The sequence below is a fragment of the Heptranchias perlo genome, chromosome 7, assembly GCF_035084215.1.
Source record: "Heptranchias perlo isolate sHepPer1 chromosome 7, sHepPer1.hap1, whole genome shotgun sequence".
In the NCBI taxonomy this organism is placed as follows: Eukaryota; Metazoa; Chordata; class Chondrichthyes; order Hexanchiformes; family Hexanchidae; genus Heptranchias; species Heptranchias perlo.
In genome coordinates, this window is record NC_090331.1 from 46,730,078 (window position 1) to 46,757,196 (window position 27,119).

At 42.0% G+C, this 27,119-nt stretch overlaps 1 protein-coding gene across 1 annotated transcript in view; it reads right to left on the reverse strand.

The window, feature by feature from the left end:
* galnt13 (polypeptide N-acetylgalactosaminyltransferase 13) overlaps positions 1-27,119 on the reverse strand; it is a 403,934-nt gene that overhangs the window by 128,235 nt on the left and 248,580 nt on the right. The window contains exon 5 of the mRNA XM_067987444.1: positions 2,341-2,548. Coding sequence (XP_067843545.1) covers positions 2,341-2,548 — 208 coding nt within the window. The remainder of the gene's footprint in view (positions 1-2,340; positions 2,549-27,119) is intronic.

Below are 27,119 nucleotides of genomic sequence, written 5' to 3' on the forward strand. Positions count from 1 at the left end.
CAAACCAAGCACTGCGTTCATTTCTAGAGGGATAAAATTGAAAAGCAGAGAAGTTATGTTAAACTTATAGAGATCCTTGGTTAGACCATACTTGGAGTATTGTGAACAGTTCAGGTCTCCACATTAGAAAAAGGATATTGAGACACAGGAGAAGGTGCAAAAAAAATTTACTAGGATGATACCAGAACCGAGAGGTTTTACCAATCAGGAAATTTTGAGCAGGATGGGGCTTTTTTGTCTCGAAAAGAGAAAACTGAGGGGTAACCTGATAGAGGTCTTTAAGATTATGAAAGGTTTTGATAGGGTAGACGTAGAGAAGATGTTTCCACTGAGGAGGGAGACCAGGACGAGGGGCCATAAATATAAGATAGTCACTAATAAATCCAATAGGGAATTCAGGAGAATTCTTTACCCAGAGAGTGGTTAAAATGTTGAACTCGCTACAATAAGGAGTAGTTGAGGCGACTAAGATAGATGCATTTTAGGGGAAGCTAGATAAATACATGAGGGAGAAAGGAATGGATAGAAGGGTATGCTGATAGGGTTAAATGAAGTAGGGAGGGAGGAGGCTCGTGTGGAGCCCAAACACTGGCATGGACCTGTTGGGCCGAATGGCCTGTTTCTGTGCTGTACATTCTACATAATTCTATGCAATTCTATGTAACTATCACATCAAAATAGGCCCAAAGGCTCTGTTGGGAGTTGAATAATGTCTGTGTCTGTGGAAATTCACCCTCAAAGTGCAGAAGTTCCAGGGTCAGCATACAGCAGTTGGGCGTATGCAACAATTACAGTTTCTGTGGTGTGAATTTCCACGGGGTTTTTCTTGCTCACCCTCTATAACTTTGGCAAAAGAACTGCAGCAAACATTGCAAAACGGAGTAAATGGCATTTTCCGGAGTTTCCAAGGCTCCTCCACTGCAATGGCCATTCGGGAGCACTCCCACAGAAATTCACTTCCCTAGGTTCTAGTGGAAGCAGTCCAGAGGCAACCATCCTGAAAATGCACAGTGTAAATAGGACACTCACTGAAGTCAGATTCACAGCAACCAATTCTGGGACCAGATTGGGTGCTACATTGCAGCATAAACACAGACTGAGGCATTATTAGTCACAGAAAATCAGAGGGACAGGAAATTATATCATTCATCCAAAATCTGTAGCATAAAAAATAAGTCCCAACCCAAACATGAATTCAGCAGCAAATGGTGGCTATCATTGAATCCAACTCAGTCTCAAAAGTTTTCCAATCTATAATTAAGTACTGCAGCTGTTGAAAGCTAAATTATCATTCCACTACATGGACATTTTGCTGTTACTGAAAAAAAAATCTCCTTTATTAGCTGCCAAACATTTGTTTTCCAGAGAATGTATAATGAAAACCTCTTTTAATTATTCTCTGCAGTAATAATTCAAAGAAGTAACTTAATTAGAATGCTACTTATATAAATTTATTGCAAGGCTCTCACAATAAAATTATGTTTCATTTTAAAAAAAAACCCTAGTTGGCTTTGTTTGATTAGATTATTAACTATCTTAAATAGAGGCCAAAAGAATAACATAATAACAATATGACCAGAAAATCTAAGACACAAAAGTTAAAGAAGCTTTACTTGCCAATACCCTCATTTTTCGAAATGTTTGTTTTTGAAATCTGTTCTGCCAGATATTTGGTTTAGTTTCAAGACAATTCTATGCAATTCAACACATATGCTGACACTCAACAGCCACAGATAAAATTGATATTTTCATTTTGCTGTGTCTGTACATACATACACACCAATGCTAGATATATTCTCATCAGCCCCTCCAGAAGGTTTATTTCAGTTATAATCAAACCAACTGAAGCAGGTGGCAATGTTCTCCTTCACACAGCTTTCTCAAACCAGGCAATTTCAATAAAGTTTGAATTGACAAAATTCTTCAAATATTTCACAATGATATGTGCCTTTTGCAGGAATAAAGGTAAAGTTTCAAGTTAAATGGGGAAGGAAATGCAAGGGGCTTCAGATAGTAGATATGTACCATATTACATTTCAAATATTGGTAATCTTAGAAAATGATTATTTGTAACTGAAATAACTCAATTTATTCTCAGCTTAAATATGATGCTTTGTCAGGCCCATATCAAGACCTGATAACATTCTATAATTGCAAGCACACCCGATACCTTATGTCTTTGTAGAAACAAAATCTACTTTTCTGACCTGTGGGACAATAACTGAGATCGAGCACAGAATTGCTTTGAAACTAAATGAGATTCAAAACGGTAGTTTAAAAAAAAAATCACATGCGGCGGATGTATTATTCTTTTCTAATGGAGACAGCAGCAGAATATACCTGTTTTCTTTTATTCTCGCCAGTAGGGGTTCGAGCCAGCCGACAGTGCATTCACAGTGTGCATCTAGAAAAGTAATGACCTGGCCCTTTGAAGCAGCTGCACCACGGAGCCTGGCACGAATCAATCCGGATCGTTGCTCCATCCTAATTATCTTCACTGGAACTTGTAAATTCTTGACATAATTCTCTAAAGGTTTCTTCAGGAAATCTGCAGAGAAGAGTTTCAAAACCAATTTACTCAACAAGAAAAACATCTGAAGAATAGCTGGAGTTTATTTTAAGCACCACCTATGGATTCATAAAAAAATTCATTAAATGATCAATTCTTACTTTTCTTAATAACTTTGCCAAAAAAAGTGTCTACTTTGAAAGTGGTATCTGCAAAGTATTCCAGCAAATTCTAAATAAAATGCAATATAGCAAGAAGTGTTTGACAAAGGGATTTATTTGGCTTCTCTGTCAAAAGAAACAATGCAGTTCTTATATACTATAGTACATCATAAAGGTTACTGCACTTTGAACAGACTTTCACTGTTACAATTTGTATTCCATATCATAGTAGGTACACCACAGGAGGAGGTCATTCAGCCCATCGTGCCTGTACCGGCTCTTTGAAAGAGCTATTCAATTAGTCCCATTCCCCTGCTCTTTCCTCAGTGCCCTGTAAATTTTTTCTCTTCAAGTAATTATTCAATTCCCTTTTGAAAGTTATGATTGAATCTGCTTCCACCACTCTTTCAGGAAGTGCATTATGATCATTATAACTCACTGCGTAAAAAAATGTTTCCTCATGTCACCTCTGGCTCTTTCGCCGAACCAATGTTGTATAAAGGTTTAGCATAACTTCCTTGCTTTTGTACTCTATGCCTCTATTAATAAAGCCCAGGATCCCATATGCTTTTTTAACAGTCTTCTCAACTTGTCCTGCTATTTTCAAAGATTTGTGTATGTGCATCCCCAGGTCTCTCTGTTACTGCACCCCTTTAAAATTGTACCACTTAGTTTATATTGCCTCTCCTCAGGTCAAACAAGGCAAGGGAATATTCAATAAATGGGAGGATACTGAGAGATGTAGAGGAACAGAAGGACCTTGGAGTGCATGTCCACAGATCCCTGAAGGTAGCAGGACAGGTAGATAGATGGTTAAGAAGGCATATGGGATACTTTTCTTTATTAGCTGAGGCACAGAATATAAGAGCTGGGAGGTTATGCTAGAACTGCATAAAACACTAGTTAGGCCACAGCTTGACTACTGCGTACAGTTCTGGTCACCACATTACAGGAAAGATGTGATTGCACAGGAGAGGGTACATAGGAGATTTACGAGGATATTGCCAGGACTGGAAAATATTAGCTATGAGGAAAGATTGGATAGGCTGGGGTTGTTTTCTTTGGAACAGAGGAGGCTGAGGGGTGATTTAATTGAGGTGTCCAAAATTATGAGTTGCCGAGATAGAGTGGACAGGAAGGACCTATTTCTCTTAGCAGAGAGGCCAATAACCAGGGGGTATAGATTTAAGGTACTTGGTAGAAGGATTAGAGGGGAGCTGAGGAATTTTTTTTTCACCCAGAGGGTGGTAGGGGTCTGGAACTTACTGCCTGAAAGGGTGGTAGAGGCAGAAATCCTCATCACATTTAAAAAGTACTTGGATATGCACTTGAAGTGCCACAACCTACAAGGCTATGGAGCAAATGCTGGAAAGTGGGATTAGGCTGGGTAGCTCTTTTTCGACTGGCACAGACACGATGGGCCGAATGGTCTCCTTCTGTGCCGTAAATTTTTCTGTTTCTATGTTTTCTACCAAAATGCATCACTTCACACTTCTCTGCATTAAATTTTATCTGCCGTGTGTCTGTCCATTTCACCAGTCTGTCTATGTTCTCCTGAAGTCTGTTACTATCCTCCACATTGTTTACTACATTTCTGAGTTTTGTGTCATCTGCAAACTTTGAAATTATATCCTTTATACCCAAGTCCAGGTCATTAATATATATCAAAAAGAGCAGTGGTCCTAATATTGACCGCAGGGGAACACCATTATATATTTCCCTCCAGTCTGAAAAACAACCATTCACCACTACTCTCTGCTTTCTGTCCCCTAGCCAATTTGGTATCCATGCTGCCACTGTCCCTTTAATCCCATGGGCTTTAATTTCGCTAACAAATCTATTACGTGGTACTTTATCATATGCCTTTTGAAAGTCCATATACACATCAATCAGACTCCCCCTCATCAACCCTCTCTGTTACTTCATCAAAGTGTATGCAAATATAGGCAAAATATACACTCCAGCTTTTTTTTAAATTGAGAAAACAGGGTGGAAGGCCAAGGTTGATAGCGCAGGATGCCACCAAGATTGAGAAAAGCAGGTGAGAAAATGAGATGAATGAAGAATTTATATTTAAGAAGTGCCAAAGTTGGGCTTTAAAAGCATGCAAATTGAAGAAGGAGTTCCAAAGAAGCTTGTTGGTCACTGACAGTTGTTTCATTTAGATTTTTCTAAATCAAATAATTATAAGGCCATAATTAATAGTTATTCCCCTATGCCCAAGGACAACCTGTTGGTTAGATAAACATGCTTTGTTATCACAAACCCTATGAGCCATTTGGCTTTTATTCTACACTTTGACTGTTTTACACCTTTTTTATTTCAACAAAGCTTGGCAATAACTATTGTTAGTAATATGTAATTAGTATGCACAGTATACTATCTATTTTTGTGTTAGAACCATAGAAGTTTAAAGCACAGAAACTGCCATTCTGCCCACCGTGTCAGTTCTGGCTCTTTGTTACAGTAATTTAAAACTAATCCCACTGTCCCACTCTCCCCCATATCTTGCATCTTCCTCTGCTTCAAATACTTATCCAATTATTGCTTAAAAGATGCAATGTTCTCTGCTTCAACCACTCCCGAGAGCAAAACATGCTCTAACAACCTTTTGTGTAAAGATATTTTGTCCTAACGTCTCTCCTTACTCTCTTCTTGACAATTTTAAATTGAGAATCTCTCATCACTGACTCTCCAGCAGCCTATCAAAATCCTTCATAATTGTTGAAAACCTCAATTAAATTTTCTCTTAGCCTTATCTGCTCCAGTGGCAACATTCCCAGTATCTTACATCTCTCCTCTCATCTATTTTTTCTGTCCTCTGTATCACTGTACACTCTCTGTGGCTTTAATGTCAGTACTACATGGGGCGTAGTCTAACTGTGGCGTGATCATTACAACTTTACACTTGTACTCTATGCCCCTATTTATAAGACCCTCTATTAGCCATTTTTATGGCTTTGTTTACCTGCATTCATACTTTCACAGAATTATGGGGGTGAATTTCTGCTTGGGTTTTCCCACTCATCAGCCATAACTTTGGTGAAAGAGCTATGGAAACCTCTGACGTTATAGCAGATGAGCCCTTAATGTCCGCAAACAGCAATTGATTCTAGCTCAATTGTTAATTTTAAATCTGAGATTGATAGATTTTTGTTAACCAAAGGTATTAAGGGATATGGGACTAAAGCAGGTTTATATAGAGTTAGGTCACAGATCAGCCACGATCTCATTGAATGGCAGAACAGGTCTGAGGGACTAAATGGCCTACACCTGTTCCTATGTTGCTAATGTGAACCCTTAAGTTTCTTTGTTCATGCACACCGTTCAGTGTTTTCACCCAGTGCATAATCCTATTTGTTGTTTTTCCTCCTAAGATGTATTACTTGACACTTCTTCACATTGAACTGTATCTGTCACCTGACTGACCCCACTAACTTGTCTAAGTCCTCCTTAGGACTTTTGGAGTCTTCCTCTCTGTCAAACCCCTTACTTTTGTTCGACATCATGCTCCATACGCCCAAGTTCAAATCATCTTTATAGACTGAAAACAAAGGTGGACACAGCATTGACCATTTCTAACACCTCTCCAATCTGAGCAACACCTATGAACCCTACCTCTTTGCTTCCTGGCTATCAACCAATTTTCTATCTGTGCTGTTACATTTCCCCTTCTACCATACATCTGAATTTTTATAACAAACTTCTGGTGAGATACCTCATGAAGCCCCTTTTGAAAATCTATATGCACCACCACTACCCAGTCTCTTTGCTATGCAATTGGTCAGTTTAAGCTCTGCCAGAACCACTTGGCTCTTGACCACATCACAACCTTGATCCAGAACTGGATGCAAGAGATGAATTCCAGATGCGAGGCGAGAGAAACTACCTTCATCATCAAGGCAGCATTCAACTGAGTATTGCATGAAGAAGCCCTAACAAAACTGAGGTCATATCTGATGCAAAGGAAGGTGGTTGTCTTTGTGCGAGGCCAATCAGTGCAGCCCCAGGACATCGCTACTAGAGATCCTTAGAGCAGCTTCCTTGGCCCAACCATCTTCAGCTGCTTTATCAACAACATTCCCTCTGTCATCAGGCCAAAGGGGGCAATTTGCTGATAATTTTACTATGTTCAGTTCCATTCACAACTATAATGGAGCAGCCCATTCCAGTCTACAGCAGGAGCTGGACAAAATCCATTCCTGAGCTGAGAAGTGATAGGTAACAACTGCAACATATAAGTGCAGGCAATGATCATTTCCGACAAAACAAGGCCCAACCATTTACCCTTAACTGGCACCAACATTGCTGAGTCCCCCACCAATAACATTACGGGGGGGTCACCATGACCAGAAGCTTAAGTGGACCAGCCATTTCAACAATGTGTGGCTACAAGAGCAGGGAGGAGGCTGGGTAATTTGCAACAAGTGGCTCACACTCTTGACCCATCAATGTGTCTCCATTACGTACAAGGCTCAAGTCAGGAGTGTGAAGGAATACTCACCACTCATCTGGATGGGTGTAGCCAAAACAACAATCAGGAAACAAAAAGTACAACAAAAATGTGACAACAGAAAGTCAAGCGGTGTAGATGGAAAATCCATGCTGACATAAGATTTTTAATATATTATAGATATAGATAAATAGATGGATAAATTACAGTTATTTAATAAAGTATTGGAATTGACCATGTTTATCCCTAAATCTAATCACACAACCAGTGGATGCTCTCACACTAATGCATTTATACATCCAGCAATTTTTTGCTTGATTCCTGTTCAGTTGATTAACCTATGGGGGCTGTGCAGCATCAAGTGCACAAACCTGCTGGATATCATGAGGCGCCCAGCCCAAAAACGCATTGGGAGATCCCACAAACCTCCCTGTGAAACATGACATTCTATCTATTCTTGTCTGTAGAAATAACCACATTATAGATGTCGAGTTCTTTGAAATACACCTTTTAAATTCACCAATCGTAAAGAAATCTAGGTGAAATCTGATAAAACTCTGAAGTAAAGCATATAAATAAAAGGGTTAAATGGTGCAATTTGTTAAATATTTTAGTAAAGCAATTGTTCTTTTGCATTGCTATCCCCTGTTAATATTAAGTATAGATTATGTGCGATTGTCATTCAATTTTAGTACCAGAACCAATTAAGCCTGAGTTTCTGCTACTACAAAAAATTGAATTAGGAGAGGTTTATTACCATAACACAGAATATGGAAAGCTCTGAAACTTTTGTTCTTTACTGAATCTGGAGTCAATAATGGATGAGGGCCCTTATATATTATTCAACACTTTAATCATGAAAGTTAATCCTGACACTTGAACTTTAATGTAATTATAATGAAAAGCAACTGACTTTGATAAATCATAACTTTTGGCTGAATTAAAAGACTTTAGCAAATACAAAGCAAATGAAAGTCTAACCTTCTGGCAATACAGAGTAAAATGAATATCTGCCCTTATGAATATAGATGTCAAATTCAGTACAATTTTGCTGTAATCAACTGCAAATCATTCATTTGTAAACCAATTGTAATTATGTCACAAACTTAATATCCTTCTGTGAATGCCATACTGCACGAGATGTTATTTTACTACAGAAATCTAAAATGCTATTTGATTGTGGTTGGCATCACAGTCAAGCCTGATCTATTCCTCACCACACATGTACAACTACCAGCAGATGAAACTGGATCATGATCAGGAATCTTGGCCAATCTCTCCCCTTCCTAGTTCTGAAGGATTGAGGCCAGTTGAAGCACACTAACTGCAGCCTTGGCTGAGATCAGCTAAGGCAGCACAGCTTACACCTGGCAGTGCCTTTAAGTTTAGGTGCTGTTTCCCTTTTCTTACCAATTTTCTCCTCTTCTTTCCGGAAAGCATTGACCCCTTGTTATGATACCAACAAGGTACCTGAGGAGGTGCTGCTCACCACTTGTTATCTTAGCTGTAGGACCATTATTCATCAGTAAGCCTTGACCATGGGTGCTGCAAGACTATTTGGCCATGATAGGGAGGTTAACAATTGAGCCTGATCCTATCCTCATCCAACATTCACACAAGTGAATTTCCAGCAGGGTCACTGGATAGCAATCAGGAGTGGGAATCCTGACCGATTTTCCCCTCCCTAACTTAGGAATACTGAGACCAATTGCAGTACTTTCACTTTCCTCGCAGTTGTAATCTGCTCACTCAACATAGATGAGGAATCAAATCTGGGGCCTCCCGAGTTTGTATGGCTCAGCTATTCACTGGATAAATTATCAGGCATCAAGGAGCTAGTTTCAATCCAAGGGTGACAGAGTTAAAAGAAAAGAGACTCATGCATAGCCTGCACCTGAAAGCATTCTTACCATGGAGTGTCCAGACACCTAGGTGAAATTAAATACCTTTCTCAATCTGCATTCTACATGAAAAGGAAAAGGTCACCCACAATCAAAAGGCTATGGGCCCCGACAACATCCTGGCGGGAGTGCTGAAGACTTGTGCTCCAGAACCAGCTGTGCCTCTAGCCAAACTGTTCCAGTACAGCTACAAAACTGGCATCTACCCGACAATGTGGAAAATTGCCCGGGTATATCCTGTCCACAAAAAGCAAGACAAATCCAATCTGGCCAATGACCGCCCCATCAGTCTACTCTCAATCATCAGCAAAGTGATGGTAGGTGTCGTCGACAGTGTTATCAAGCGGCACTTACTCACCAATAACCTGCTCACCGATGCTCAGTTTGGGTTCCGACAGGACCACTCAGCTTCAGACTTCATTACAGCCTTGGTCCAAACATGGACAAATGAGCTGAATTCCAGAGGTGAGGTGAGAGTGACTGCCCTTGACATCAGGGCAGCATTTGACCAAGTGTGGCACCAAGAAGCCCGAGTAAAATTGAAGTCAATGGGAATCAGGGGGAAAACTCTCCAGTGGCTGGAGTCATAACTAGCACAAAGGAAGATGGTAGTGGTTGTTGGAGGCCAATCATCTCAGCCCCAGGACATTGCTGCAGGAGTTCCTCAGGGTAGTGTGCTTGGTCCAACCATCTTCAGCTGCTTTATCCATGACCTTCCCTCCACCATAAGGTCAAAAATGGGGATGTTCGCTGACGATTGCACAGTGTTCAGTTCCATTCGCAAACCCTCAAATAATGAAGCGGTCCGTACCCACATGCAGCAAGACCTGGACAACATCCAAGCTTGGGCTGATAAGTGGCAAGTAACATTCACGCCAGACAAGTGCCAGGCAATGACCAATGACAAGAGAGAGTCTACCACCTCCCCTTGACATTCAACGGCATTACCATCACCATCATCAACATCCTAGGGGTCACCATTGACCAGAAACTTAACTGGACCAGCCATATAAATACTGTGGCTACAAGAGCAGGTCAGAGGCTGGGTATTCTGCGGAGAGTGACTCACCTCTTGACTCCCCAACGCCTTTCCACCATCTACATGGCACAAGTCAGGAACACTCTCCACTTGCCTGGATGAGTGCAACTCCAACAACACTCAAGAAGCTCAACACCATCCAGGACAAAGCAGCTCACTTGATTGGTACCCCATCCACCACCTTAACATTCACTCCCTTCATGATCAGTGGGAAATGTTTAAAGAAATGTTAAAGAAACATTTAACGTGATACAGAATCGGTTTATAGCCCTGAGGGGTAAGAACTCTACTTGCCAAAAAAAACAGCCATGGACAACTAAAGAGGTAAGGGACAGTATAAGACTTAAGGAAAGGGCATACAAAATGGCAAAAAATGGCACAGATCCTGGTGAATGGGAAAGATACAAAGATCAACAAAGGGTCACAAAACAGATAGTAAGAGCTACAAAAAGAGAGTATCAAAAGAAACTCGCAAGGGATATCAAAACCAATACGAAGAACTCTTATAGTTATATTAGGAAAAAGAGGGTGGTCAGGAGCAGTGTTGGCCCCTTAAAAACTGAAAGTGGGGATATTGTCATTGACAATGGGGAAATGGCGGACATGTTGAACAATTACTTTGCGTCAGTATTTACAGTAGAAAAAGAGGATAGCATGCCGGAAATCCCAAGAAAACTAATATTGAATCGGGGACAGGGACTCGATAAAATTAACATAAGTAAAGCAACAGTAATGAAGAAAATAATAGCACTAAAGAGTGACAAATCCCCAGGACCAGATGGTTTCCATCCCAGGGTTTTAAAGGAAGTAGGTGAGCACATTGAGGATGCCCTAACTATAATCTTTCGAAGTTCTCCAGATTCAGGAACTGTCCCTCTAGATTGGAAAATTGCACATCACCCTGCTTTTTAAGAAAGGAGAGAGAGGGAAACCAGGGAATTATAGACCAGTTAGCCTAACATCTGTTGTGGGGAAAATGCTGGAGTCTATAATTAAGGATAGGGTGACTGAACACCTCGAGAATTTTCAGTTAATCAGAGAGAGCCAGCGTGGATTTGTGAAAGGTAGGTCGTGCCTGACAAACCTGATTGATTTTTTAAAGAGGTGACTAAAGTGGTGGACAGGTGAATGTCAATGGATGTTATTTATATGGACTTCCAGAAGGCATTTGATAAGGTCCCACATAAGAGACTGTTAGCTAAGATAGAAGCCCATGGAATCGAGGGAAAAGTATGGACTTGGTTAGGAAGTTGGCTGAGCGAAAGGCGACAGAGAGTAGGGATAATGGGTAGGTACTCACATTGGCAGGATGTGACTAGTGGAGTCCCGCAGGGATCTGTCTTGGGGCCTCAATTATTCACAATATTTATTAACGACTTAGATGAAGGCATAGAAAGTCTCATATCTAAGTTTGCCGATGACACAGAGATTGGTGGCATTGTAAGCAGTGTAGATGAAAACATAAAATTACAAAGCGATATTGATAGATTAGGTGAATGGGCAAAACTGTGGCAAACGGAATTCAATGTAGACAAATGTGAGGTCATCCAGTTTGGATCAAAAAAGGATAGAACAGGATACATTCTAAATGGTAAAAAGTTAAAAACAGTGGATGTCCAAAGGGACTTAGGGGTTCAGGTACATAGATCATTGAAGTGTCATGAACCGGTGCAGAAAATAATCAACAAGGCTAATGGAATGCTGGCCTTTATATCGAGAGGACTAGAGTACAAGGGGGCAGAAGTTATGCTGCAGCTATACAAAACCCTGGTTAGACCGCACCTGGATAACTGTGAGCAGTTCTAGGCACCGCACCTTCAGAAGGACATATTGGCCTTGGAGGGAGTGCAGCGTAGGTTTACTAGAATGATACCCGGACTTCAAGGGTTAAGTTATGAGGAGAGATTACACAAATTGGGGTTGTATTCTCTGGCGTTCCGAAGATTAAGGGGTGATCTGATCGAAGTTTATAAGATATTAAGGGGAACAGATAGGGTGGATAGAGAGAAACTATTTCCGCTGGTTGGGGATTTTAGGAGTAGGGGGCACAGTCTAAAAATTAGAGCCAGACCTTTCAGGAGTGAGATTAGAAAACATTTCTACACACAAAGGGTGGTAGAAGTTTGGAACTCTCTTCCGCAAACGGCAATTGATACTAGCCCAATTGCTAAATTTAAATCTGAGATAGATTGCTTTGTGGCAACCAAAGGTATTAAGGGATATGGGCTAAAGGCAGGTATATGGAGTTAGATCACAGATCAGCCATGATCTTATCAAATGGCGGAGCAGGCACGAGGGGCTGAATGGCCTACTCCTGTTCCTATGTTTCTATGTTCACCACCAGCGCACCGTGGCTGCAGTGTGTACCATCTACAGGGTGCACTGCAGCAACTCGCCAAGGCTTCTTCGACAGCACCTCCCAAACCCACGACCTCTACGACCTAGAAGGACAAGAGCAGCAGGCACATGCGAACACCACCATCTGCACGTTCCCCTCCAAGTCACACACCATCCCGACTTGGAAATATATCGCCGTTCCTTCATCGTCGCTGGGTCAAAATCCTGGAACTCCCTACCTAACAGCACTGTGGGAGAACCTTCACCACATGGACTGCAGCGGTTCAAGAAGACGGCTCACCGCCACCTTCTCCAGGGCAATTAGGGATGGGCGATAAATGCTGGCCTCGCCAACGACGCCCACATCCCATGAACGAGTAAAAAAAAAAATCAGCAGCCAAGGCATGCCACAGGGGAGAGGGCGAGTGGGGGCAGAGGAATGGCTTCAATTGGACCACTTACTGCACACAAGATGCTCAACTCCTTCACAGACACACCAGAGAAGCAGTGGAAGATAGGGAATTTGGAGGAGAGCTACCAGGAACAAGTTTGGTAACATCAGGGATCATCTGTACAGTACAGTGAGTGGTTATAGTTTCCAGATGTGCATCTTATTGCGATGGTCAGCTATTCCTTAAAAATTACATTAGTCCACCCTCCTAAAAGATTCCCTTTGTAACCCTCCTAGGTGTCGCACATATAGAATATAACTAGTGTCAGGAGCGGCCTGGCAGCTCCAGAGCAACCACTCCAACAACTGACTCACCAAATCCATCATGGCACCTTACTTACTCGAGCGCCAACCTTGATATACCCACTCGGGAGGATGTGAATAGTGAGACAAGAAGTGATACCACAGGGTGATGCACCAAGCACCAATGAGCAAGAGGAGTGGGGAGGAGAAGGGGAGGAGCCAGAAGGATCTTCCCTAAAGGAGTAGCACCAGCTACCCCAGCTGAAGAACCTGGGGACCTGAATCTTAGGGGTCTGGTTTTCAAGAGGTAGCACTGATCACATGTCCAGGCTGTGGAGCTGATTTCCACACATGTCGTGGAGCTGGTGGATAACTTGAGAGAGTCCACTACTTGTATCTGCAAAACTTTGCAGGAGGTATGCCAGGCCATGCAGTCCATCCAGGAGAGTATGGTAGTCCAGGAGATGTCTGCGGCAACTGGGTGTCAGGTGTCAGGAGGGAGTTCTGAGGGCAGTTGTGGCTTCTGGAGTGACAGCTACAACTGCTTTATTTGACTACTTGCACCTTTAACAGCAGCACAGTTCAGGGATTTCAGGACTTAATTGGGTCTATTCAGCCTATTCAACTTGGCTTGTGCCCAGCACCAGTGGGTTGCAAAGAGTGGTAACAGATGTTTCTAACTCTCAGGATGGCAATGCTGATGTACTATCATTTCGACTCCCTCTAATGCCAACGCATGAGAGAACTTTACGCCAGGGCTCAGCAATCCTTGCAAACACAAGAGGGATTAAGCCAGAGATGGGTCCTTCAGGAACAGCAGCTTCATTGAAAAGAATGTCACCTCAGTCTTCAGAGGCTCAGTGGAAATATCTCAGTCGCCCACCTCTCAAACTTATCATTTCCAGAGAATCACACAGATTATGATTTTGAGTTAGTAAGATAGTGGGCACAAGGGGTAGAAACGATGGTAAGAGGTAGGTGTCGATTGAGTCGATATAGAAACATACAGCACTGAAGGAGGCCATTCAGCCCATTGTAGCTGTGCTGAAGAATGCTGAAGTTAAATGGGAATAAAATTTTGAAGTAACCTTAAAAATTTTTTGGCACTTTGAGTGAAGAATCTAATTTTTTAAATGTATGCAACTTTGTGGTCTAAGAGGAGAGACAGTGAGATTGGGAATATTCATGAATGGGACATGGTTCAGCAGTGTTTGAGAACTGTTGTAATGCTGGGGCTATGTTGAGGATCAAAGTGATGGATAATGTGTTTATTTTGTTTCTTCTGCATAACTTATTGAAAGCATTTGGAGATGATTTGCTGCCTCCTCTCTTGGGCTGAATAGTATCTTGTAACACCTCTTCTCCCTCCTGTCCAATATCCTTATGATCTGGGGATGGAGGGGCATTTCCCTTTTTCTCTTCTCCATCCATATCTGCTTCTGGAGGGAGTGAGCCTTTCTACATGGTGAAGTTATACAACATGCTGCAAGCTACAATAATTCCTGTCACTCTGACTGGGCATTGTTGGACGGCTTCAGCAGATTTGTCCACGTGACTTGAGAATTCCAATGGTCTGTTCTATTACAATCTTGTTGACAATGGGCCTAATTATATACGTTGTCACTCTCTGAGTGTGGATGCCTATAGAAGTCATCAGGCATGACTGCAGGAGATATTCCTGATCACTAATCAACCATACCGATGCATTAGGTTGACTCATCAAAGCTGGTATGGTGTTGAAATTTGCAGTTGATACCAAATTAGGGAATGTAGCTAATGATGTGGAAGACTGCACCAAAATACAAGGAAGGCATAAAGAGGCTTGCACAGTGGGCACATAAATAACAAATGAAATTCAATATAGCAAAGTATGAGGTGGTTCATTTTGGTAGGATTTATTCCTTGGCAGGTAAGGAGGTAATTTTAACCTAACCTGGAAAATACACAAATTGCTAAAAGCAGCAATACATGTTGACAGGACCCTAAAGGGTGCAAACAAAGTAGTGGGGTTAATTTCTAAAGAAACAAAATACAAAAGCAGGGAGGTAATGTTAAATTTATATAGAACCTTGGTTCAACCACACTTGGAGTACTGTGCTCAATTCTGGTCTCCCTACAACAAAAAGGATACTGAAGCACTGGAGAAAGTGCAGTAAAGATTTACAAATATGTTACCAGAATTGAGAGGATGCAACTATCAGGAAAGATTGAGTTGGCTGAAAAGGGACGACTAAGAGAAGGTCTGATAGAAGTCTTTAAAATTGTGAAGGGGTTCCATAGGGTGGACGTGGACAAACTGTTTCCACTTGTGGGTGTGTCCTGAACAAGATGAGGCTCACATTCGCCCATTTGGAGGCTGGCACTCACTGATCATACTGGCTTCCACAGATATATTGTGTCCTGATTGAGCCAGCTAGCGGGAATTCTCCATGTAGACATACCCTACTCCTGGCTCCGCTCCCCTTACCATACTTGCCTTGTAAGGGGATCTGGTTTCACCTCTTATAAGGCGAGTTGGAAACTACAGACAACTGGTGAGGGCCTCCACAGCTGGGACTCCGCCGTTTTCCGAGGGGTTCTGCCGGTCAGAGTTACAGCAGGAGAACAACTGAACCCCCGAGGAATTTTGGGCACAGAATATTTAAAATGCAGAAGAAGCAGTCAACCTAATCTTTGGTGAAAGTGAACTAATACCTTTACCAGGTACCATGTTATTAATAGTATTACACCAATGAAGAAATGCCAACAGTAACACAGATAAAACAGAAATCCTGCGTTCAATGAGGCTAAGAGCTCATTGGTGGTCACTTTATGTTGTCAGATAATTATAAGTTAGGTATCCCTGACCCACTTCCTCGCCATTGCTATGGCAATGGGCTATAAAATATAATGGGCAAAATATAATGGTCAATGAGTGAGGAAACCACTTTTAAAGGGTCCTCACACTTGGTATAATTAGAGTACAGCCTGAAAATCTTTCTCATTTATAGATGTGAATTGCTCTTTCTGCGACCCCAGCTGCATCAGGTACTGAGAAAAAGTAATTGTATGCTAGATTCAGTGAGGTTTATCTGGATAGTGAAGTAGAATCCATGCCAGTAACATCAGATGTTACTATGCTTGAAAGTGGAGCAATTATTTGGCTTAATTTGCCTTGTTGAGGTAATTGCAAAGTGGAGCCTGCTGAAGCATCCCAATTACATACATTCTTGATTATGATTCCAGCATAACATGCAGCTTGTTGTACTGACTAATAACATATTTTTCTGTGATTCAGTAGATTGCTTTCATCTTACCCTCAGCACAAAAGTACTGAAAAAGTTAGTAGAACTCAAAGTGTGACAGGCACTAGGCCTTGATGACATCCATCCTTGAATGCTGAGGCAAGTCATAGAGTAATAGCAGACACTCTGATCACAATCTTTCAAGCATCCTTGGATAGTGAAATTGTTCCAAGGGACTGGTGTATTGCTCCATTTTAAAAAGGTAAAAGGATAAACTTGGTAACTATACGCCTGTCGGCCTAACATCAGTCGTGGATAAGCTTCTAGAGGTACTAGCTTGAGAAAAAAATTAATACTCATCTAGAAAGATATGGGTTAATTAAGGACAGACAACATGGATTTGTAAAAGGCATGTTATGCCTGACAAATTTAATAGGGTTCCTTGAGGAAATAATGTAATGTACTGACAAAGGAAATGCAGTGGATATTGTGTACGTGGATTTTCAGTGGATGTTTGATACTGTGTCACACTGGAGTTGTTTTAATAAATGAAGCCATAGTATTACAGGGAAGGTGGCAGCATGGATAGAAAATTAATTAATGGAGAGAAAACAAAGGGTATTGGCTAATGGATATTTCTGAACTGGAGGGATGTAAACAATGTCCTCCCAGGGGTCAATGTTGGGACCATTGTTTGCCTCAATATAAATAGAAATGATTTGGACTTGGGTATGGAGAGTGCAATATTAAAATTTGCAGACACAAAATAGGGAGCACAATTAACTGTGAAAAGGTTGTAAGCAACTTCAGCAGGACACAGAGGGGTAGTAGATTAGGTAAGTAGATGTCAGATGAAATTTAATGAGGAGAAATGTGAGGTGATACATTTTGAGAGGAAGGATAAGGAGGGGACATATAAATAGCAAAACTTTAAAAGGAATAGAGCAGCAGACAGACTCATCTACACAAATCTGAAACAATGGAAGAACAAGTTGATAAAGCAATAAAAATTGTTTGGGATCATAGGTTTTATAGAGGGAGGTATAGAGCACAAAAGAAAAGAGATAATGTTAAACCTATACAAAACATCAGTTATGCCACAGTTGGATTACTGTGTCCAGTTTTGGGTGCCTTATTTTAGTAATGATGTCAAGGCCATGGAGACAGTGCAGCAGAAATTCACTTCGATAATACTGAGGATGAGAGGCTTTAGTTATGAGGAGATTCTAGAGAAACTGGAGCTTTTTCCATACAGCAAGGAAGTTAAGAGGAGATCTGATATGAAGTTCAAAATTATGTGGGGTTTTGGTAAGGAAGCTCAGGAAAAACTATTTCTACTGTTGGTGAGTTGGTATCTAGAGGGCATAAATTTAAGATCACTGCCAAAAAAATGAAGGGCAAGATTGGCGATTTGTTTTTTTTTATACAAAGGATATTTGGACATGGAGTGTCTTACCAGAAAATGGATAAACATAGGAACATAGGAACTGTTAGATGAAAAAAGACCAAGTTCCATCTAGTTCACCTTCTCCCATCTTGGTTGTCGCATGATACAATAATGGAGTTGTTGACTAATCATGGCAATCAATCTCTATCAATTACTTTACAACAGACCCAGATTGAGGCAAGGAAAACCTTGGTGGTGGAGAGCTTTTGGAACCATAGGTCCAAAGTCACCTGTTCCTCCCAAGCATTCTACACTTACCATTTGTTATGTCTCAAATTACTCATGCACTGTATCCCAAAATACTATTTTCTGAAAAAAAAATTGCATTTGAATGAATCAATACTATCTGCTTCCACTGTCTCCCTAGGGAGCCTATTTCATAGATTGACCATTCATTCACTGAAATAAAGTTTCCACTCACTAGTTTAGAATTTACCCCCCTTTTAAGCGCAGGCCGTGTCCTCTGGTTCTGCACAAGGTGAAACAGCCTGTCATGGTCTACATTACAAATATTTGAAAAAGAAAAATAATTAAATGGGACACAGGGAAAGGGACAAGGGGATGAAACTAAGTGATAACTCTTTCAGAGAGCCAGCATGGATGTGGTGGGCCAAATGGCTTCCTGTACTGTAAAATGTCTATGTCTAACATTTTATCCAAACTTGGTAATGAAAGGGAATCAAGGTCTGCCTGTGTGATTACAACATCACTTCAAACAATGGTTTCAGCACATCTATTAACTTTTGTTTTATCAGCAAAGGAAAAAAAAATACATCTGCCAGCTGGACAAACCAAGGTGATAGTTCTTCTGTCTGACTTTTTCCAATACCTTTTTGTCATGTAAACAACTTGGCAAAAAGTTTCCATAAGCAGAGTGAGTCTCCTATGTACTCAAACATGCACCTGTATTCTCTGCCATATTTGATTTAGCATGGACCCAGCCTAACAATTAACCTCGATCCTGGTAAATTGCATACGAGAGAATACATAGGAAGCCCACAAAGTCTCCTGGCGATTTCTCCTTCAAATGTCAGGTTGGGTCAATGGCAGCACTTGTGCCTTTAAGTCAGAAGGTCATTGGTTCAAGCCTCAGAGTAGGACTTGAGCACTTAATCTAGGCTGACATTTCAGTGCAGAACTGAGGGAGTACTGTCCCCATCACTTAAAATGTCCATGTTTAAAATGGGCAGTCGCTTATATCGGTCAAAAATCAGTAACCATTTTCCATTTTCATTAACGTCAGTTGCCGGTTATAGCATGTTAAGTGTTCCATTTATTTTTGGACAGAAACAGCTGTGCTTACTCACTAGCTTGCACCTCGTGAAGGTGAACTGAATGTTAAAATAAAATTACATCACATAGACTGTGATTATCGAGAAAAACTAGCTGCTTTGCTATTTCCATTCATTATAAAGCGGCAAATAATATGCTCGACCAGGCAATAATTAGCCCACCAGCCTGGCACTAGCCACTGTTACCACATTAGATTAAACTAGAATAAGAGTGTTACCTGCTCAGTGATTGAAGGAGTAAATAAAACAATCAGTATTAAAGCAGAGGAGCTACAAACACAGGGAAAATAAACTACATGACTTTTCATAAGGTGCATGAAAGACAGACGGCTCGATTTTCGCACCCGCAATCGGGGAAATCGGGGATTCCCGGGGCGGGTCTGGAGCCCGGCTCCAACCCGCCCACTTCCGGGTTTCCCACTGACGCGCTGACATGCGCGCGCAGCCCCCGCATGTGGGAATCCCGCCGGCAATTAGAGCCGGTGGGGTGCCACTTAAAGTACTTAAACAGGTACTTCAGGTTGTTTACAGACCTGATTGACCTGATATTTTAGGAGGGGTGGCATTTTGAAATTAACTGAGACTGTTTCCCGTACTGGGGGAAACACTCCAGTTCAAATGGACGTGTTGCAGCCATCAGCCTGTGGCAGCTGCAAAGGTCCATTTGACAGGTGAGGAGGGGAGACCCTCACTCATTGCAGGAGGCCACTCTGTCACTTTGGACAAAGTTTGGCCTCCACCACCCTCCTCCTAACAATAAAATTCACCAACTTGCACACTTACCCCGGGGTCCAGACACATGTACCTACCTTGTGGACCCCCTCAAATGTACATCTTCCGGATGGGGGCTGCCGTAGCTGCAGTCATGACCTCCTCAGAGGGCAAACAGCATCACCAGCCTCGCCAGCCACGCCGTCCACCTCTGACACGTGGAGCTCCACAACACAGTGCTGTGACACATCCACCTGCACAGCAGGAGGGAGGGCAACCGCAGAGAGAGATGTGTCACAGAGGGCTCTATCCTCGCCACAGGGTCTACAGACAGAGGCTCAGCTTCCTGGACCTCTCTGAGCAACAGTGCACATGACATGTAGTCGTGGACATCTGCAGCCTCCTTCATGCTGAGCTGCTCCCGGCTGGCCCGAGCACCATCTTCTTACCTGCCGCTTTCAAAGTCACCACTGTCCTCAACAACTTCTCCTCCGCATCCTTCCAGGGTGCCACCGGGGACATCGCCGACGTCTCTCAGTCGTCTGCACAAAAGAGCCCTGCAAATACACCTACACCCACTCTTCAGTGACACAATGGGTGGCATCAGTTGTGGGTCTTCATAGTGATCCTCACGAAAGGGCATTATTGCACAAACCAGACAAGATTCGCAAAGACGTGGCAGTAGTGGTGACAATATATGTTATGTGAGTTGATCAGAAATTAAATATAGGTAAACACCATGACAAACCCTCAAACATCCTTGTGCATCCCCTTCATGCTCACAACACGTTTGCCTTACGCTTCCTACTGCACATATGTGATGCATGCCCTGTGGCTGCAGCACAGGTAGTGGCAGCTTGAATGAGGCTGACCGTGAAAGAGATGCATGAGAAGGTGAGTATGAGATAGAGCCATAAGATTGTATGAGGATTGGGTTGAGTGGTAGTGGTGGGATGAGTACTGGCGAGGTGAGTAGGTGCAGGTAAGATGAGGATGAGGTTTGAGTGGGTGTGAGAGGTGATGTGATAGAGTAGTGTTGGCAGTGCAGAAGGAGATGTGGGGTGGGGGCGGTGATGTGGCAGACGGAGTGTAGGGGAATGAGTAAGTGTACTCACTTCGGCTGACCTACTTAGGTGATTGAAGCGCCTCCTGCACTGTATGCAGGTGCGCGATATGTTGGTGGTGTAGGTGACCTCCTCTGCCACCTCGAGCCAGGCCTTCTTGGTGGCAGGAGCAGGCCGCTTCCTCCCGCCCGCCGGGGGGAAGATCTCTGTCCTCCCCCTCCTCCTCACCCCATCCAATGATACCTGGAGTGAGGCATCATTAAACCTGGGAGCAGCCTTCCCCCTGGGCTGCTCCATGCTGTAATTTTTCCTATTTTCTGCAGCATCAGTCAGTGGAGGACTGCCCCTTTAAATAGGGCTCCTCCAGCTGACAGACCGAGCTGCGCATGCGCAGTCCGCCCACCGCGCAGCTTACCAGCGGGAAACCCGGAAGCAAAGGTAATTGGATCCAATTAGCCTGCGATTCCGTGCGGAGCACACTGATTTCACTGGGCGCGTTACCCATGCGCCCAGTCGACCACCCGCTGAGAACCCGTCGCCCTGCTAATATCGAGCCCAGAGTCTCCAAGATTCCGACTGCTCTGTGAGATCTGTTAAAGTGTTTATTCAATTTAATTGTTTTCACCTTTTGGTCAGAAATGCATTTTCTCATTTTGTTATAAATATATCAGTTTTTAATTTCACGGCTATTCATTATCTGACGATAATGCTCACCATATAGTCTGTCAAACGTTATATCGGCAATCGTGTATAGCGGGCAAATTGCGTTTGCATGAATGCACCCACTATAAGTGGTGGGGACTGTACTACATTGTCTGAGGCGGCATGTTGAAGATGAATCTTTCAACTGTGGCTCTGCCTGCCTGCTTTTCATGTAGAAGATCCGATGGTGCTATTTGAAGAAGAGCAGGGGAGTTCCCTCGGTGTCCTAGCCAATATTTATCCTTCAACAAATATTGATTAACTAGTCATTCATCTTATTGCTGCGTGTTGTGTGCGAACTGGCTGCCACATTTGCCTACACAAAAAGTTACTGCACTTCAAAAGTAATTTCATGGCTGTGAAGTGCTTTTGGACATCCCGAGGATATTGAAGGTGCTTTATAAATGTAGGGTTTGTTTTTTTCTTCTTGGGCCAATTTGAATGATGGAAACTATCAGAAAACCAAACTGTTGTTTTGGCTAAAGAATAGTCCACATTTATTCACAATTAAAAATGATTCATAAAAACAAAATTACATACAAAATACTAAGCAACACAATGGCCCAGAAATTGCTTTGAAAAGAATGGTGAGCTCAACAGCACTCTCCCTTGTTAGTGGCAAAATCAAAGAGCAAGTTCCGGAGTTCACACATGCGCAGTGAAACGCGGAAATCTGGAACTTGCTCATACTGGTTCGCTGGTGACATGACAGCTTTGAATTAAAGGGATATCGCTGGCTGGAATCAGTGAAAACAAGGGACCAGCACCAATTTACTCATCTGCCCAGCTGGAAAGAAACTAATATCGCCACAAAACAGGTATGCTTAAAAATACTAGGTCAAAACTAAGTTTTAACAGTGCGGTAAATCTTAATAACTGCCAAACATCCAAAAATTAACATTTAAAAATGTGGGGTCACATTACTCTTTATTTTAATAGTTTTTAGTCATAAAAAAATTAATTAAAAATGTTAATGTGTTGATTTTTACTTTTTTCTTCTGTCTCTTTTACTTAATTCAATTATTTCTTACCCTCTCTTTTTTCACTGTCTATAACTGATGATTTTATTGTTGTACCTTTCACCTCCTGGATTTAATGTTCCAAGCCTGCAGAAACAGTTTTGCAGCTTGTCAAAAATGCTGCAATCTGATTGGTTGTCATAGAGTCATCGAAGTTTACAACACGGAAACAGGCCCTTCGGCCCAACATGTCCATGTCGCCCAGTTTATACCACTTAGCTAGTCCCAGTTGCCTGCATTTGGCCCATATCCCTCTATACCCATCTTACCCATGTAACTGTCCAAATGCTTTTTAAAAGACAAAATTGTACCCGCCTCTACTACTGCCTCTGGCAGCTCGTTCCAGACACTCACCACCCTTTGAGTGAAAAAATTGCCCCTCTGGACCCTTTTGTATCTCTCCCCTCGCACCTTAAATCTATGCCCCCTCGTTATAGACTCCCCTACCTTTCGGAAAAGATTTTGACTATCTACCTTATCTATGCCCCTCATTATTTTATAGACTTCTATAAGATCACCCCGAAACCTCCTACTCTCCAGGGAAAAAAGTCTCAGTCTATCCAACCTCTCCCTATAAGTCAAACCATCAAGTCCCGGTAGCATCCAAGTAAATCTTTTCTGCACTCTTTCTAGTTTAATAATATCCTTTCTATAATAGGGTGACCAGAACTGTACACAGTATTCCAAGTGTGGCCTTACTAATGTCTTGTACAACTTCAACAAGACATCCCAACTCCTGTATTCAATGTTCTGACCAATGAAACCAAGCATGCTGAATGCCTTCTTCACCACCCTATCCACCTGTGACTCCACTTTCAAGGAGCTATGAACCTGTACTCCAAGATCTCTTAGCTCTATAACTCTCCCCAACGCCCTACCATTAACGGAGTAGGTCCTGGCCCGATTCGATCTGCCAAAATGCATCACCTCACATTTATCTAAATTAAACTCCATCTGCCATTCATCGGCCCACTGGCCCAATTTATCAAGATCCCGTTGCAATCCCAGATAACCTTCTTCACTGTCCACAATGCCACCAATCTTGGTGTCATCTGCAAACTTACTAACCATGCCTCCTAAATTCTCATCCAAATCATTAATATAAATAACAAATAACGGCGGACCCAGCACCGATCCCTGAGGCACACCGCTGGTCACGGGCCTCCAGTTTGAAAAACAACCCTCTACAACCACCCTCTGTCTTCTGCCGTCAATCCAATTTTGTATTCAATTGGCTACCTCACCTTGGATCCCGTGAGATCTAACCTTATGTAACAACCTACCATGCGGTACCTTGTCAAAGGCTTTGCTAAAGTCCATGTAGACCACGTCTACTGCACAGCCCTCATCTTTCTTTTTGGTTACCCCTTCAAAAAACTCAATCAAATTTGTGAGACATGATTTTCCTCTCACAAAACCATGCTGACTGTTCCTAATCAGTCCCCGCCTCTCCAAATGCCCGTAGATCCTGTCTCTCAGAATACCCTCTAACAACTTACCCACTACAGATGTCAGGCTCACCGGTCTGTAGTTCCCAGGCTTTTCCCTGCCGCCCTTCTTAAACAAAGGCACAACATTTGCTACCCTCCAATCTTCAGGCACCTCACCTGTAGCTGTCGATGATTCAAATATCTCTGCTAGGGGACCCACAATTTCCTCCCTAACCTCCCATAACGTCCTGGGATACATTTCATCAGGTCCCGGAGATTTATCTACCTTGATGCGCGTTAAGACTTCCAGCACCTCCCTCTCTGTAATATGTACACTCCTCAAAACATCACGATTTATTTCCCCAAGTTCACTAACATCCATGCCTTTCTCAACCGTAAATACTGATGCGAAATATTCATTTAGGATCTCACCATCTCTTGTGGTTCCGCCACAAGATGACCTTGTTGATCCTTAAGAGGCCCTACTCTCTCCCTAGTTACTCTTTTGCCCCTTATGTATTTGTAGAAGCTCTTTGGATTCTCCTTTGCCTTATCTGCCAAAGCAATCTCATGTCCCCTTTTTGCCCTCCTGATTTCTCTCTTAACTCTACTCCGGCAATCTCTATACTCTTCAAGGGATCCACTTGATCCCAGCTGTCTATGCATGTCATATGCCTCCTTCTTCTTTTTGACTAGGGCCTCAATCTCCCGAGTCATCCAAGGTTCCCTACTTCTACCAGCCTTGCCCTTCACTTTATAAGGAATGTGCTTACCCTGAACCCTGGTTAACACACTTTTGAAGGCCTCCCACTTACCAGACGTCCCTTTGCCTGCCAACAGACTCTCCCAATCAACTTCTGAAAGTTCCTGTCTAATACCATCAAAATTGGCCTTTCCCCAATTTAGAATTTTAACTTTTGGGCCAGACCTATCCTTCTCCATAGCTATCTTAAAACTAATGGAATTATGATCACTGGTCCCAAAGTGATCCCTCACTAACACTTCTGTCACCTGCCCTTCCTTATTTCCCAAGAGGAGGTCAAGTTTTGCCCCCTCTCTAGTCGGGCCATCCACATACTGAATGAGAAATTCATCCTGAATACACTCAACAAATTTCTCTCCATCCAAGCCCCTAATGCTATGGCTGTCCCAGTCAATGTTGGGAAAGTTAAAGTCCCCTACTATTACCACCCTATTTTTCTTGCAGCTGTAATCTCCTTACATATTTGCTCCTCAATTTCCCGTTGACTATTTGGGGGTCTGTAGTACAATCCTATCAAGGTGATCTCTCCCTTCTTATTTTTCAATTGTAAACAATTTTACAACACCAAGTTATAGTCCAGCAATTTTATTTTAAATTCACAAGCTTTCGGAGACTTCCTCCTTCCTCAGGTAAACATTTACCTGAGGAAGGAGGAAGTCTCCGAAAGCTTGTGAATTTAAAATAAAATTGCTGGACTATAACTTGGTGTTGTAAAATTGTTTACAATTGTCAACCCCAGTCCATCACTGGCATCTCCACATCATTCTTATTTTTCAGTTCTACCCATATAGACTCCGTGGGCGAATCCTCGGATATATCCTCTCTCACTACTGCCGTGATGTTCTCCCTAATCAAGAACGCAACTCCCCCTCCTCTCTTACCTCCTGCTCTATCTTTCCTATAGCATCTGTACCCTGGAACATTGAGCTGCCAGTCCTGCCCCTCCCAGCTGCCAGTCCTGCCCCTCCCAGGGGAGAGAGTGATCCTCTTGCTTCTCCCACAGATCCTGGAGTTAACGTTGGATATTACATATCCAATAAATGATCATTAAGCACACACAGCTTAATGTTCTAAAATGAGTTAATGAGGTTAAGCACTTTGTTCAGGTTTTCAAATGGCTTCCTTTGATTTTACCTAATTCCCCTCCTTCTACTTTGAAATGCAACAAATTGCAATGGTGTAAAATCTCATGCTAACATATTTGCACCTCTTGAGGTTTGTTCACAATAATCTTGTAAATGGGTTGATGTCTGATATAAAGGTATTCTCAGTGTGTATTTTATCGATAATGTCTACTTGAAATACATAAAAACTTAGGTTCAAACATAGTGTGTTTACTTTTAATGGTCATTCCATGAGGTCATCACATAAATATTAATTTAATAGATGGTATTGTTCCTTTGTTCAATATTAATTGAAAGTCCTGTCTTTCAAGGAATTGGGGATATAAAAACAAGACTCTTTCAGTGTTTAGTAATTCTGGCAGTGCCAATATATGGTTGAGTGTTTCTAATTCCATAAACAGGTAGCTGACATGTACAAGAGATTGTGTCATTTCAACATTTTGTCAAGAGCTGGGAGAACAATTAAGTATTTAACTATTTAAACAGTCAATCTAGTTGTTTGTATTGTAATTGTGCTGTATAGTATTTGTTTATGCCTTAGCTTCAGTAAATCATCCAATTGGTTTAGTCTGTACAAAATGCATCTATTATTTGATATTTTCCACCTGGTTTGACAGGAAACAGTGGGAATTCTACAAACTTTCCAGTGTTCAATATTACTGAAGAACAGAGTAATTGCTAGCTCAGTATGGCAGCGGATGCAAGTAACGCAGTCCACTTACAGAAAATATCAGGCCATTTATACAAGGAAATAGTGTTGGAAAAACCCTGGCCTGTAACAAAAGCTTTCAAAAACTGCCAATATATCTCCAGCACCTTTACCTCAGAGATCCCTGGCATGGAACTATGGCTAAAGATGGTAATACTAACATACCTAATGAGGGACAAACAAAGTCAATCATATTGTTATAGAAGCTATGCAAGATGAAGTTGTATTCAGATTCCATTTGAATTAAAGACTCCATTTTGTGGGTAAGAGGAAGCTTCTTCAGAGATTTGCTGAAACAGCTAGTATCAGTCAAATCTGGAAGATTGGTACCACAGTCTGCATCCAAGATAGATTTGGAAGGTCTAATGGACAAATGTTTATTCTTTTCTATACGTGTAGATAGATAAGGTAGTTTATATTATGTCCTGAGACCATGCTGTGGAGCTTTTTACCTCCTGATACCATGAGACAGTGAATCTTTGGTATGTTGCACTGATAACACCTAAGGTAAATCCAAGAGGGAAGGCCATGGAGGAGGTG